We start from the raw sequence: 16,446 nt of genomic DNA on the forward strand, positions 1-16,446 counted from the left end.
TTTATTGAGAAAAGTTTTACAGTATACAGGAACATACATAACTGACAATGGGTAATGATTGTCTGAAATATAGCATTTTTAACAAAAAGGTAAGACAACAGGATGGCTAAAAATAAAAATTAGTAATCAATGAAAATAAAATAAAAATAAAAAATAAAAATAAATATAAAAGCAAGAGGCCATCATATAATCCGTAATGCAAAGAGTCGGGTTTGAACTCGATGCTTCAATAACATGACGACTGTCTGACAAAGGAGGGCTTTGTACCTATATAGTTTTTCTCAAGAAAGAGGGTGGGCTTTGAATAGCTGCTATGCCAGTAAGAGAACATAGAGTACCAACAAGGTAGGGAACATTGGGGAGTAGGAATCCTAGAGAACTCTAGGGGTAAGCTGGTGACTGGGTGGCGAGGGGCATTGTGGTCGAAAGAGGTAGCCCATAGGCTGAGGCGTCCCAGGGGGCCCAAAACCAGTCAATCCTATCCTCCACCATAGCCGTCATATGTTCCATTCTACGTATGTCCTTGATGCTTTGTATCAGCTGAGCTTGGGTTGGGGGCTGGGTAGATAACCAAGAACTGTTGATTTCTATGAAGACTTTACATAAAAATTAAAAGCGAGCTGAAATATTGAGTAAGTATACTGTTCTCACTTTAGTGATTTTTATTGGCTACATATTTAGGCAAATGGGCTGTGTTTTGTATTTACATGGAGTTTTAAGCTATTATCTATTTAATTAATGATAATATAGTGTTAGAATTATTATTTTTTTGGCTTTACATCAATTTGTTTCAACACCTTTAACTCATATACTAGCAAGGGGCAATGACATAATAACTTATGGGAAGACCACATTTACTAACAGTCTGAAATACATGGCCTGCAGGCAAGTATACACACCTGTCAGTTATCTTCTAAATCTTCGTCTGTACTTCTCAAATGAAGTCACACTTTGTACTAGTCATGTCTTGTTCTTTTTGTCTTAACTTTTTCGAGAGTATAAAGTAAAGCCAGACACTATGAAGCAGAGGACACGTGTAGTCTGGATATGTCACAATTTCCAAAACTCTTGAGAAAGGAATTAGATGTCAGTGTCTGTGGTTTCTCAACCTTACTTGTAGTCTGCCTCTCGTTTACATTGAAAGAATTACTAACATCCGTAGCTCCATCAAAGCATGACAGAGTTTATGTTCTCCTATATGAACACCTCAGAAAGGCAATGTTATTCCACATTAATCATAAATATAACTTAGAGAGGCCTGAAACTACAATTTTTCTTCCTGTCAGAAGTCTTTCATTTTACAGCAATGTTTACCTGACATTTAAATATGCCATAGAGGCAGAACCTGGTATAATTTTCAAGTACCTAATTAGGGAAATGTGTGTTGATATAGAACCTATTATTATTATTCTTGGTTTGATTTCGGGAGCTCCAGGTACAGCTGGTGAAGCAGGCCTAACCACAATAGCTTGGGTTTTTAGCCAAGCAGAGATGAGTCCCAAATATGGACTGAAGTTCTTCCTGGTAGACTTGAAGGCTTGTAGCATGCCGGTTACACAGGCAGTTCCTGAGTTACAAACATCTGACTTACAAATTACTCCTAGTTACAAACAGCGGAGAAACAGGAAGTGGGAGGAAATCTATTCTTAGGAAGGGAAATTCACTCCTGTAAGGCCGCGTACACACGGGCGGATTGTCTGGCCAACTAAGTTCGTCAGACAATCCGACAGACAATCCGTCCTACTTTTGAATGAACGGACTTGACCACACACGATGAGCAGACAGTCCGCTGAAAGCTTGCGCGATGACGTACGGCACGTACGACGGGACTAGAAATAGGAAGTCCAAGACACAGCAAAGCACCCTTGGTGCTCCTTCTGCTGACTTTGCGTTAGTAGAAGTTTGGTTAGAGACGATTCGCGCTTTTCAGACTTCAGCTTAATTTGTCCGTTTACTGCGGCGCAGTCTACCTGTGAGGTTTGTATCTGTCTTTCGGTATGCGTGGATCAGTTGTACCTGTTGTTAGGCGCTTCTGGTCCGCTCGTTTCTGGGTTTCAGGTCGTTCTTAATAGGTCTGGCTGTTCTTCAGTGCGTTCAGTTGAGCTTGTTTGTCCAGCCGACCGTTTCAAAGCCATGGAGAGTGGACGTACTCGGGAACGAGTTCGTGCTATATTGGGGCTTGGTGTTGGGGTTAATACTTTGACCCGAGCCCAGTCTGTGAACAGGGTGAGGAGGAGTTCATGGACAAAGAATTGGTTGCGCCAGCGTGACCAATTCTCACATATGCCTTTACTCCGTGAGATCCGTGAGAATAATCCTGATGATTTCAGGAATTATCTCAGGATGACGTACCCCGTTTTTCACCGTCTGCTGGCTTTGCTGACCCCTTATATCAGCAGGCAGGATACCTGCATGCGGCAAGCCATCACTCCGGAGCAGAGGCTCGTCGCCACGTTACGCTACTTGGCGACAGGGAGAAGCCTTCAGGACCTCAAGTTCTCGACAGGCATCTCCCCCCAGGCTCTGGGGATCATTATTCCAGAGACCTGTTCTGCCATTATTCGGGTCCTGCAGAAGGAATATATGAAGGTAAGTTTGTTCTTTTAATATTGCATTATATGCATTGTATGTTTGTATTCATTTCATCATGACTTTTAATATCCATGACAAGAATATGATGTGAATGTCCCCTTTATATGAATGCATGCATTTTTTTTTTTTGTGTCATTTTTTTTGAGCTTTTTACCTTTTTGTGTCCCACGTGCATATTTGCTTTCACTAACGTCCTCAGCATTCAATCCTGGGCCCCTATACACCCACAGCCGAGACTGTTTTTCTCTATAATTCATATTGCCAGCTCCATTGTACTATTTTACTGCCCCCCCACCCTTTGTATACTCTTTGTATACACCCTTTGTGTGTATGTGTGTGTGTATATATATATATATATATATATATATTTATTTATTTTGAATTTTTTTTTATTTTTTTATATATATATATATATATATATATATTTATATATTTATTTTTTTTTGTTTTTTTTATTTATATATATATATATATATATTTTTTTTTTTTTTTTTTTTTTTTTTGTTTTTTATATATATATATATATTTGGATATTTTTTTTTTGTTTTTTTTTATTTATTTTTTTTAAATATTTTTCTAAAATTGGAAGATTAATCATAGGATGAGGATGAATAAAAACATTTGGTATAACTCTGTGTGAATATAAGCAGCAAAGCTACTTCACTTTTCTTGCATTATGAAGAAGAAAAGAATGGGCTATATTAAAAAAACACAAAATTAGCAGCATGACGAATATGCTAGCTTCAATACGAACACTAGTTTTACAAGACCGAGCGCTTCCGCCCTGTCCGCCCTGTAAATCCTTTCTGGGCATGCGTCATACTTAGTCCGTCCAACTTGCCTACTCACGAGCGGACTGTCCTCTGAAAACAAAGTTGGACGGACAATATTATGGAAATTCCGAAAGACTTAGTCCGCCAGACTGTCCGCTGAAAAAGTCCGCTGAAACCCACACACGAGCGGATTGAAACGTGTTTCAGCGGACTAAGTTGGACAGACAGTCCGCCCGTGTGTACGCGGCCTAATGCCCCGTACACACGAGCGGACTTTTCGACATCCAAACTCCGACGGACTGAGTCCGGCGGACTATCCGATCGTGTGTGGGCTGCAACGGACTTTAGCGAAGCTAAAGTCTGACGGACTTTAGAAATGAAGCATGCTTTAAATTTTCCCGACGGAACTCCGCCGGACCCGGTCCCCTTTGAAAAATCCGCTCGTGTGTGTGCTACTCCGACGGACTAAAACCGACGCTAGGGCAGCTATTGGCTACTGTCTAGGAACTTCCTACGTCGAATCCAGTCGTACGTCATCACGTTCGACTCCGTCGGAGTTTGGTGTGATGGTGTGTGGTCAAGTCCGTTCGGTCGAAAAGTCCGCCAGAACTCCGTCGGAACTCCGGCGGAACTCCGGCGGAACTCCTTTGGAGGTCTGTCAGACTTAATCCCTCTCGTGTGTACGGGGCATTAGAGTTATTATGGGAAAAAGGTGTTGCCACTGAAGCTTTAGCACCAAATCTTGTGTCCACAACAACTCAAATTTTTCAAAATCAAATTGTCACAGAATTGATAGAAAGTGAGGTAAAATCTTCTGAAATCTTCTGAGCACACATCCCCACAACGCTTGCCTGGTGGTTGTGGGGGTCTGCAGGCAGGGGGCTTATCGGAACCTGGAAGCCCTCTTTAAAAAGGGGACCCCCAGACCCCGGCCTCCCCCCCTATGGGAATTGGTAACGGGTGCATTGTACCCCTACCATTTCACAAAAAAAAATAAAAAAATAGTAAAAAAGACAGGAGACACTTTGGGACAAGTCCTTTATTAAAAGATAAAAAAAAATGCCCCACAATCTAAATCTATCTCATGCCGCCGGACGAGCTGAAAAAAGAAAATAACAGCTCTGCCTCCTCGGGAGTCTCCTGCCGAGTGACGCTTCTTCTCGGTGACAGCTGTTATATAGCTAAGGGTGGGGCCACTCGGTGAAACGGGCGACTGGGAGGCCAGGATCTGGGGGTCCCCTTGTTAAAGGGGGCTTCCAGATTCCAATAAGCCCCCGCCCGCAGACCCCCACAACCACCGGGCAAGGGTTGTGGGGATGAGGCCCTTGTCCCCATCAACATGGTGTGTGTCTGATTCTGTCTTCTCACAGCGAATTAGGATGGTTTGGTGGTGGATACATACAGGTGGAGAAATATCCATAGCTTCATCAGCAGTGTATGTTAACTAAATAAGATCCCAATAGGATGATGTGGAGAGCTCAAGTTACCTATTGATGTGATTTACTTGATTTGCCTAAGGTGAGAGTTCTATGAGACTAGTTTCGAAGTATATCACTTGTTTTGAACACCATTTGGACATTTATTGCATATATTTTTATATCATTATTCTGAAAACTATTTGGATATTTATTGCATATATTTTTATATTTTTTCCACACACTCTGTCTATACCACCTTCTGGAGACACTAGTATTTTGCATGTTAATATTTTTGCACTTTAATATTATGGCACTTTATTTATCCCTTAGTGGAATCCATTCAATGTTTTAGAGTGATTTTTATTACTGCGCAATATCACTTTATATTTGCACTTGTTTTATTTGTGTTATTGTGAACACTACTAGTTTTTGCTGCTGGTTTTATTTAGAATTATCACTACATCTCTGTAGATAGGTACATTTTATTAGTTACTCCTGTAACGCGAGGGACACTTTTACATATTCACTCACCAGAGCTGTTTGACCACTTTTTACAGGATGGTCAAGAAACACTTTGGGAACCCCAGATTGGTTCCACTAATGGCATGAATCCACTCCAATGGCCACCCAGGAAGGAGCTAGAATGTAAAAAATTACTCCTTACGTGACACGGATGAAAGTCTCATAGTGTAGTAATTTTTAATAAAGTAAAAACAGCAGCGATGATAGCAGTTACACTCACATGTGATAGTGCCTGGCCTGGCACTAGGTGTAAACAGAGTGTGATTCAGCTGATCCCTGGGAGTAGTGTTTGTTCCATGTCCTCCACCGAAGATGCAAAGCCTGGTGTGGGGTATCAAATATGGAACCCCGGAAATAGCTACATAGCTACATAGCTACATAGCTAGTAAGGTTGAATAAAGACACCAGTCCATCCAGTTCAACCTGAGTGAGTGTCTACAATTGTCCCTATTCCTGTATATTGCACACTCTCATTGGTCCCTACCCTCAAGGAGCCCACAATCCAAGGTCCCCATTCATATACTAGGGCCAATTTTGGACTGAAGCCAATTAACCTACCTGCATGTCTTTGGAGTGTGGGAGGAAACCGGAGTACCCAGAGGAAACCCACGCAGGCACAGGGAGAACATGCAAACTCCAGGCAGGTAGTGTCATGGTTGGGATGACGGATCCTCCGCGCCGACCTATGTTTCGCTGTGAATGGCTCTTCAGGAAGTTGGCGAAACATAGGTCTAACATCCACCAGCTCTGTGATATTGTCATGGAGGAGTGAAAGAGGACTCCAGTGGGAACCTGTGAAGCTCTGGTGAACTCCATGCCCAAGAGGGTTAAGGCAGTGCTGGAAAATAACTGTGGCCACGCAAAATATTGACACTTTGGGCTCAATTTGGACATTTTCACTTAGGGGTGTACTCACTTATGTTGCCAGACAACATTTAGACATTATCCACTTGCCGACCACCGTCGGCAAATATACGTCGGCAGAATGACACAACTGGGCAAAGTAACGTACCTGTGCGTTACTTTGAATTTCCTGCCGTGCGCGTGCCTGCCGCGAGCTCCGTGACCATGCCCGCGGGACCTGCGGCCTCGACTGCGGCCCATGATCATGTCACAGAGCTCAAGAACAGCTGTTTACATTGGCATCTCCCTGTTCTGCCTAGTGACAGGATCACGTCACACACAGCCCATCCCCCAGACAGTTAGAAATACTCCCCTAGGACACACTTAATCCCTCCCCGCCTCCTAGTGGTTAACCCCTTCACTGCCAGTGACATTTTTACAGTAATCAATGCAATTTTATAGCATTGATCGTTGTATTAATGCAAATGGTCCCAAAAATGTGTCAAAATTGTCTGATGTGTCCTCCATAATGTCACAGTCACAGTAAAAATAAAATTATTAATAAAAATGCCATAAAACTATCTCCTATTTTGTAGCTGCTATAACTTTTGCCCAGACCAATCAATAAACACTTATTGCGATTTTTTTTTTACCAAAAATATGTAGAAGAATATGTATCGGCCTTAACTGAGGAACAAACATTTTTTTTTTTATATATTTTTGGGGGATATTTGTTATAGCAAAAAGTAAAAAATAATGTGTTTTTTATCAAAATTGTCACTTTTTTTGTTTATAGCGCAAAAAATAAAAACCGCAGAGGTAATCAAATACCACCAAAATAACTCTCTATTTGTGGGGAAAAAAGGACATCCATTTTGTTTGGGAGGCATGTCGCATGACCACGCAATTGTCAGTTAAAGCAACACAGTGCTGAATCGCAAAAAGTGGTCTGGTCAGGAAGGGGGTAAATCCTTCCGGGCTGAAGTGGTTAATGGCTGTGTGTTGAGTTATTTTGCAAGGACAGCAAATTTATACTGTTATACAAGCTGTACACTCGCTACTTTAAATTGTAGCAAAGTGTAATTTCTTCAGTGTTGTCACATGAAAAGATAGAATAAAATATTTACAAAAATGTGAGAGGTGTACTCACTTTTGTGAGATACTGTATAAGATTTCCTAGTAAGGAAAAATATGACAAAGTATTACACTAAATATTAGAAATACAGTGCTAAGATTGACTAACATCAAATCGATAGTGTCATTGAAATAGGTCTTAAAGTCTCTAAAAGGATAATGGGATTGACATATTTTGCTGAATACAATATTGTTATCGTACCTATTATTACATTTTAAAGCAGAGTTCCACCCATTTAAAAGTCAGCAGCTACAAAAAGTGTAGCTGCTGACATTAAATAATCAGACACTCACCTGTCCCACGGTCCAGTGATGCGGGTGCAGGAAGCCTTGCAACTCTCCTCCTCCTCTTCGAGGTGCAGGCATTCTAACTGTGGGTGCCCGGCTGTGCCTTCACAGCCGGGCGCGCACTGCTTATGTCCGAGCCGTGCATGTGAATGGCCGGGCAATCTTCTGGGACCTGTGACATGTCCCTGAAGATTGCAGGGAGGAAGGGGGGAGAGGTGAACTTCCTCCTGGCGCCGCAGAGCCAGAGGAGGAAGTGGATGCTGGGTGCCCATAAAAACAGATTAACCGTTCTTCCCCCAAAAAAATGACATGCCAAGTGTGGCATGTCAGGGGTCTCCTACACTTAAAGCGGAAGTTCCATTTTTGGGTGGCACTCCACTTTAAAATCTTTTTCAAAATAACATAAGCATTTAAATATATATAAAATACAAAAAATATGTGAACCTGGTATTGCTAGGAATACTAGCATTAGTAATGCATCTAAAGAACCATGGTGTGAACAAGCCCTCAAGCATTTACTATAAAGCTTCTCAATGGGTCAAATAGCCAAAGCACACACAAAATAAAAAAATTATAATTACGTATGACCCGGGAAAGGCTATAACATTAGAGAAAACATGCAATAATGGACCAGTGGAATAGCAACCAATCCACGTTATGAGCCAGTCACATAGATCTGTTTGTAGGACTTGTAATGGATATTGGCCAAGTCTCAGTAAAAGGCTTAATGTTAGAGTAATAGCATCTGAAAAGCTGACAAAATATTCTTCTTTGTATGTCTTTTATACAAATAACTTGGCTCCCAAGACCAGGTCTCTTTGGAGAATGCTCTGATTGGTTTAATTGACAAGGATAGCTGAACTCAGCAGGAAAACCCAGTAGTGAATTCCAGAGGGGTCATTACAGGTTTCAGACCTAGAAGAGATAATCACTTATGTTCATGCAATCAGGAGCTATCCCTCTTCTAAACTGATGATATCCTGTTGAGTTAAACCAAAACTGGAATAGAGTGGCTGGGGAAAAAGCATTGCTATGGATAATTTCAGTAAATAGTCAGAAAGTAGATAAGAATAGCCAAAATATATCCCAAAAGTTTTTCTGGAATGTAAAGTATTTGAACAGTGCAGTGTAAAAGTTTAAATGGATGTAATATACTGAAGTGCACCCAGCCAGTAAATCTTCTTGCAGCTTATCGTGGTCAAAGTAATTATTTTGGATTTGTTTTTGATAATGCATGCTGGAAACTATCCAGTCTTACAACTTTGATAGAAAACTAAAGTTCATATCTCTTCAAAACTTCAGAAAGTATAGAAAAATACTCATTGATATGCTAACATTTTTTTAGAGAGAGAGTCAAACGTCCTGTTTGAGCTGACAACCATAACATACTGGGGAGAGATCTACAGTCCTCCAGAAGATAACTGGGCCAAGCAGGTGACATGTCTTGGGATTCTAGTGTAGTAAAGGCAGTGTGTTGGTTGCTCAAACAGCAGGGCAGATGCGCATTGCATTTCTGGCAAATAATCATTTTTTTTTTCTGCACATGCAGTGTTTTTAACGAGATAAAGCATGAGAAAAGGCGCATGTATTGTAGTTGTCAGGAGGACCCCCAGAACCAAACAGATAGCAAATAATCCCCCTCCAACATGGCGTCGGTACCTTAACCTCCCTGGCGGTGATCCCGAGTCTGGATTTCAGTACCATAAGCGGTAACCCAGAGCCAGACTCGGGATCGCATCACTGGATACAGGGAGACTTACTTACCTTGTCCCCTGGATCCAGTGATGTCCTCCACGCTGTGTGATCCAGCTGTCCTCCGCTCGATTCACACAGTGCCCAAGTGCCGCCGAGCTCCGTTCTCTGCGACGTTACGGCGCACGGGAGCGGAGATCGGCGCCAAATTCAAAAAAGTAAAAACACACAAAACACACACAGTACTGTGATCTTACAGATTACAGTACTGTATAAAAAAAATACACACCCCCTTTGTCCCTAGTGGTCTGCCCAGTGCCCTGCATGCACTTTTATATAATAAATACAGTTTTTTCTGCCTGGAATTTGGAGATTGTCCATAGCAACCAAAAAGTGTCCCTTTAAGTCAAAAGTGATTTTAGACCAACTAGAAAACAGCGATAATAAATTATAACCACTTGCAGAATTGAGCGATAGCGATTTGTGGGGAAATTCGTCATCAAACACTAAATCTAATGACAGCGACAATTCTGCAAATGAGCAAATTTCAGCGTTTTTGGATTTGATTGTATTATTGAATATTTTTTATTATTATTTATTATCATTATTTATTATATTATAAATTTTATCATACCCGGGATGTCTGGTAGACTCTGGTTTGAACAGATTTAAGAGAGTTATTCCTAAGAATTGCAGGCCTACAATATAAAAAGCCAAATTTCCATGCAAAATAATTGTACTGCTTTCAGCACCTAAAATCAGAACTAATCATACCACCAGGGAGGTTAAATACCACCCCCCCAGAATGCACAGCAGGAAAACACTCCCCCTGGGCTGGTTCAGAGAAATAAGTGGCATTCAATGCATCCAGCTAAAAACGTTTCTACTCTTGCCGACGGTGAAGGCGACACCAGCGGTCAAGGAGAACCCAGGGCAACCCAGCTGGACTGGTATTGAAACCAGAAATTTTGAGAAATAATCCCAACTGTGGCTTCAGGCAACTTAAATTTACAAAAACAATAGCACCTGCTCGTCAGGTGCCAGTGCTACACGTGTCACATAATATTTGTGTAACTTTTTTTCAGACCTATATTTTCAGTAAAAATACACTAAAATTGATTTAGTTCCACTATGGGGCAGTCCCCAAAATAAGGGGAGGTTGCAAGGTATGCCTATACCGTTATCTTCCTTTTACTTAAAGGCAACCCAAAGTAAAATTTCAGTTTTGTGTAGTTGCTAGCCAAACGTTGGTTTCTTGAACCTCTAGTTATCCAATAAAAGATCTAATTCCACCAAAACATTTGTGGTCATTACAAATCTAATGTGTAGTTTCACTTTCGTTCTCATAAATTCTTCTTCTTCGTAAGTGCGATGTCCAGATACCCTAACAATTTTATTATGGTAGAGGGTGAAGACAATGCTTTGAATAAATCTCATTACTCGAGTTTTCAAGAGTCAGTCAACCCACTGGAACCCATCCCAAACTGAATTAGTCTTGGACTAGCCTTCATTTTTTTTATCCTACTGCTTATGACACCATGCATATATTATATAACTATCGTTTACATTCTTTTTCGGTGGGAGGGTTTTATGAATAGCTTCAGCATGTGTAAGCCATCAGATGTAATTTTTCACATGTCCTGAAGTGTTTACATATCTCTGCCATGGATTTATCTCTGTCAAAGGAAGTTCTCCAAAATTGCTGTTGCCTCCATAAACATGAGCTTTTGAAAGCTTTCTGAAAACAAACAAGGATATACTGATTTCTGGTATCATTAAACCTTTTCCATGGAAGAGCTGTACTTAGAAATAGAGATGATCAAGGGGCACCAGAAAAAAATAAATTATATAAGCAAATTCTACTAAACACGTGCAAGGACAAAAGGAAATAATTTGAGGATCAAGGATTGTTTTTGACACCTGTAAATATTTGTTTGGGATGACATATTTAAAAGGTGTGTCTACCCTAAAATATTTTGAGGTTGATTTACTAAAGGCAAATAGGCTGTTCACTTTGCAAGGGAAGTTGAACTTTGCATGGGAATTTTATCTAGAGCTTATTGAATGTAATGACTTCCATCATCCAATAATGTGCAAGCAAAATGCTGCACATGATCAGTATGCTTCACCGCATTTACTAAGCTACGGGGAGAATCTCATTGCAGAGTGCAACGTCACTTGCAAAGTGAACAGTCTATTTGCCTTTAGTAAATCAACCACTGTATGCCTGTTTTTGGTGAGTATAAAGGGTAGTGATTGGCAATCAAATATGGGAGATTTCAGCAAATGTTGCCATGTTGGCAAAATGCATTGGGGTCTATAGGGAAGGTTAAATTAAAGTGATTGTAAAGTCTAGTTTTTTTTTTCTTAAAATTAACAAACATGTTATACTTACCTGCTCTGTGTAGTAGTTTTGCATAGAGCAGTCCCAATCCTCCTCTTCTCAGGTCCCTCTTCGGCTCTCCTGGTCCCTCCCTCCTGACGAGTGCCCCCACAGCAAGTAGCTTGCAATGGGGCACCCGAGCCAAGCCACAGCTCCGTGTGTCCATTCAAGCACTGGCTAGGCCCCACCTCCTCCCTCTCCCCATTGGCTCATTGACTTTGATTGACAGCAGCAGGATCCAATGGCACTCTGCTGTTGTCTCAGCCAATGAGGAAGAGAGTCCCGGGCAGCCGAGTCTCTTGTGCAATATCGCTGGATAGGGATGGGCTCAGGTAAGTATTAGGGGGGCTGAGGGAGGCTGCTACACACTGAAGATGTTTATCTTATTGCATAGAATGCATAACTGAAAGTGCCAGGACACAAATTACAATTAAAGGGGTTGTAAAGGTTCATTTTTTATTTTCTACATAGGTTCCTTTAAGCTAGTGCATTGTTGGTTCACTTACCTTTTCCTTCGATTTCCCTTCTAAATGTTTTTTTTCTTTGTCTGAATATCTCACTTCCTGTTTCTCCTCAGTGAACTTCACACCATCATCCGAGTGGTGGTTAGTCAGCCAGAACAGCTTACTGAGGAGGAACAGGAAGTGAGAAATTCAGACAAGGAAAACAAAGAAAAAAAACATTTAGAAGGGAAATCGAAGGAAAAGATAAGTGAACCAACAATGCACTAGCTTAAAGGAACCCATTTAGAAAATAAAAAACTAACCTTTACAACCCCTTTAAATAACAAAATAAATAAAACACAAGTGAAAAAAACACTAAAGAAATAAAAAAAATAAAACAATGCACCCCCAAAAACTGTACAACCTCTAAAAAAATAAATAGATTTTGTTTTTTTGTTTTTTTTTTCAAGTCAATTTTGAGTACAATTGAAAGCTTCCATTCAAAATAATTTTGCCGAAATTCTTTTCTAATAAAGAAATGAATCTGTATTTTCTTTATGTCTCTTGGGACTCTAGTCTCTGCATTTGACTTGCAACGTTGCACACTTACACATACAAGGTGGTCCTCTACTGAATGTTTTATTTATTTTATATTGTGAAGAAGAATGCAACAGAAGAGAGTGGGAAGACAAATTTTGTAGCAAAGGGGTTCCAGGTTGGGCAGAAGCAAAGCTGGGCATACAGTCCATCTCTTCCATGGAGTCCCCAAGAGATGTATGAATCCAGTGGGTAGTTTATTTAGGCAAGACTTCTCTCGCACTGCTACTTTTAGCAATGCTGGATCTTTTTTTTTTTTTTTTTTTAGAAAAGGTTGCCCATTGTCATCAATATAGGCACATTAGGCAACCTTTCTTCTTGACTGTGCAAGCATTTACTGTGACACATTTACAGTTAAAGGATGGTTCCTTTTGCAAGCTCCATTCCTCAACAGCTCATCGGAGACAAGAATCAGCATTTCACAAATTGAATAGGGTCAAATACATAGGAACAAGTGCAAAACCGTGAAAAAGGGGAATTAGTGACAAAAGTCGCGTACACACGATCAGATTTTCTGACGGGAAATGTGTGATGGCAGGCTGTTGGCGGAAAATCTGACCGTTTGTACGCTCCATCAGACAATTGTCGGATTTTCCACGGACAGATATTGGATGTCAGGCTTTAACATTTTTCCACAGACAAATGCCTGTTCTCGGATTTTCCAAACGCGTGTACACAAGTCCGTTAGACAAAAGTCAAAGTACAAACGCGAATTCTTGGAAGCAAGGACGAGCCAGAAGCGGTCGGTCTTGTAAACTAACATTCGTAACAGAGAATTAACATTCGTGACGTGGCAAATTATGAAATCTCAAAATGCAGCGCACATTCTCTTCTTCTTTAATGGGATAATAATGAAGCTGCTTTGCTGGTGATACTGATGGAGTTATTGCAAACTAATTTTCAAAGGCTTTTTTTTCTAGTGATATTAAGAATAATATTATTATGCTTTTTTTTTTTTTTTTTACCTCAACATTATCCTGTAGTTTTTAAAGTGGAGGTCCACCCTAAAGTGGACCTTCCGCTCATTGGAACCCTCCCCCCCTCCGGCGCCACAATTGGCACCTTTCAGGGGGGAGGGGGGTGCAGGTACCTATACAGTACAGGTATCTGCACCCACTTCCGGCGTAAATTCTGCAGAAGGTACACCCCTTTCCGCAGAATCTACGCCCCTTTCCGAAAGTCCCCCGCTGCCTGCTGGGAAACACACGGATCCCAGAGACAGCGGGGACCATCCTTATTGCGCAGGGCGACTCGCGCATGCGCAGTAGGGAACCGGGAAATGAAGCCGAAAGGCTCCACTTCCTGATTCCCATACCCAAGATGGCGGCGGCAGCACCCGAGAGACGATCGAGAGATCGGCTTCGGGTGAGGACATCGCGGGCGCGCTGGGCGGGTAAATGTCACTATTTTAAAAGTCAGCAGCTGCAGTATTTGTAGCTGCTGGCTTTTAAAAAAAAAAAAGCGGCGGACTCCCGCTTTAAGATCAAAGATACAACTATGCTGGTGTCCCTTGTCAATATTTCATTTAATTTTCTTTAAATGGAACTGCCTACTCCCAAACTGTCATTTGAAGTAAAACAAGTATTATTCTCCACTTTTTTTATTGTGCATTAAAAAAGAAGAAATAAATAAAATTAGACATGCTATCTGCCAATAGAACTTAACCAAAAAGTGCACTCTGTGCATCCAAAAATATAGAAAATATAACAAATTAAATAATTATTATTCAACCAAAAAATAAAATAAAAGCCTCATGCATGTGTCCTGCTTCTTAATATAGAGGGTCAGCAATGGCAAGAGTTGGTGAAAGCAGGGGTCCATCGTCCGGAGATAATTCCAAAAATCATCCGGATTATTCTCCTGGAGCTCCCGCGGCAAAGGCATATGACATAATTGGTCACGATTAATAAAGCAATCAATTTTTGGTCCAAGAAATCCTCCTCCTTCTGTTCCTGGACTGAACTTGGGTCAAAGCAATAACTCCAGAGCCAATAATAAATAACACATTATCTCCTCCAATTCCACAACATGTCTGGTTGACGAATGACCATTCAGAAACAAACTGAAAAGCACGAAATGAAAAGTGCAAAATGAAAGGTGCGAATCAACACTCACCAAACTTCTACTAACATGATATTAGCAGAAGGAGCCCAAAGGGTGGCACTAAAGAGCTGAAAAACCACATAGTACGTCACTACGTTTGTGTTTGTTGCCCGACAATTCCTTGCCATTTGTATGCAAGACAAAATCCAGGCACACGCCTTCGGACAAAAGTCTGAGGTTTTGTCTGCAGAAAATCTGATTGTGTGTATGAGGCTTAAGAAAGAAAATATGAAAAATACAGAGCACCCACAAATTGTGTTACAGGCAGATGATGTTATATAGCTGAATGAGCAATCTGAGTGAGCATTGTAATTGTGTATATTACTATTTACTGTCCTTACAGATCATGAGTACTGGGGTAGTGACCTGAAAATCCCTACGTTGTCTTACGAAGATGTTCTACATTGTGACCAGACAGCCTTCAAGTGGTTGTGTACCCTGAAAAAACTGGGAATTGTAATCTTGGAAGGAGCACCTGTCAGACAAGGAGAGTTGGTTACACTTGGAAAGAGGATTGGATACATGAGACATACCTTTTATGGGTAATTAATCATCAATTCTGATTCCTAAAAACTAGAGATATAAAAAAGTAAAAGAGTTGTCTACAGCAGTAGATTTGGCTTTCTAACTTGTATTATAGTGCATGGGTAGCTGGGCACTCCAAGGACATACCGTATACCAATGCAACAAAAGTTAAAAAAATACTGTTCAGCTGGTAGGGGGTCTTTTAATGAGGCTTTACAGGCAACATTAAAAATACACAAATCCTTTAACAGTGTCCAGTAATCTGCCATTTAGCAGCGGCAGCACTACCAACTCTGAATGACAGATCCCCGGCCGGCTTCTATTTAAAACAAACATGTAAAAAACAAGAGGGCCTATCATTTAACAACAGTAGCCATATTTGACCTATGACATTGCCTCACATATGCAGCCCCTTTGTTTACATGCAGAAGCCAGTGGGAACCTGTCATTTGCAATGGGAGTGGTGGTGAGTGAACATCGTCAGGTGCAGTGGGTCATCGTGTCGACAGCTCATCGTAATTGATGTGATTTACATCCGGGACATTTATTGCTACTCTTTTTTTTTTACTAATACAGGGACTTCCAGATTTCAATGGGACCCCACTGGCCACCACTTTATTTTTGGGGGACAGAATTTTGACATGAGGCCCTTGACTCTATCAACATGGGGACAAGATGTCTTGCAAGAGTAGTGAAACTTTTTCGTTATCCCTTCCTTGCAGGTACCCTGCCATTGTTGTAAACAAGGCACTTCCCCGTTCTGGCTTGTGTCATGACAGAGATCACTGCTCCCTGTCATCGGGAGTTGTGATCGCTGTCATGTGACTTGAAGCCCATCTCCCCACAGTTAGAATCACTCCCTAGGACACACTTAATTCCTTTGTCACCCCCCTAGTGGTTAACCCCTTCACTGGCAGTGTCATTAACACAGTAATCAATGCATTTTTATAGCACTGACAGCTGTATAAATGACAATGGTCCCAAAATAGTGTCAAAATTGTCCGATGTGTCCGCCATAATGTCACAGTCCCAATAAAAATCGGATATCGCCGCCATTACTAATAAAAAACAATCAATATACACTTATTGCTATTTTTTTTACCAAAAACATGTAGAAGAATACATATTGGCCT

General features: G+C 40.9%; 1 protein-coding gene across 3 annotated transcripts in view; it reads left to right on the top strand.

The window, feature by feature from the left end:
* Positions 1-16,446, top strand: part of BBOX1 (gamma-butyrobetaine hydroxylase 1) — a 154,236-nt gene that overhangs the window by 57,474 nt on the left and 80,316 nt on the right. For all 3 annotated transcript variants that reach the window (XM_077460841.1, XM_077460843.1, XM_077460842.1), the window contains exon 4: positions 15,132-15,330. In XM_077460841.1, coding sequence (XP_077316967.1) covers positions 15,132-15,330 — 199 coding nt within the window. The remainder of the gene's footprint in view (positions 1-15,131; positions 15,331-16,446) is intronic.

This window comes from Lithobates pipiens, unplaced genomic scaffold (assembly GCF_037356315.1).
Source record: "Lithobates pipiens isolate NorthernLeopardFrog02 unplaced genomic scaffold, aLitPip1_a1.2 Scaffold_10, whole genome shotgun sequence".
Taxonomy (NCBI): Eukaryota; Metazoa; Chordata; class Amphibia; order Anura; family Ranidae; genus Lithobates; species Lithobates pipiens.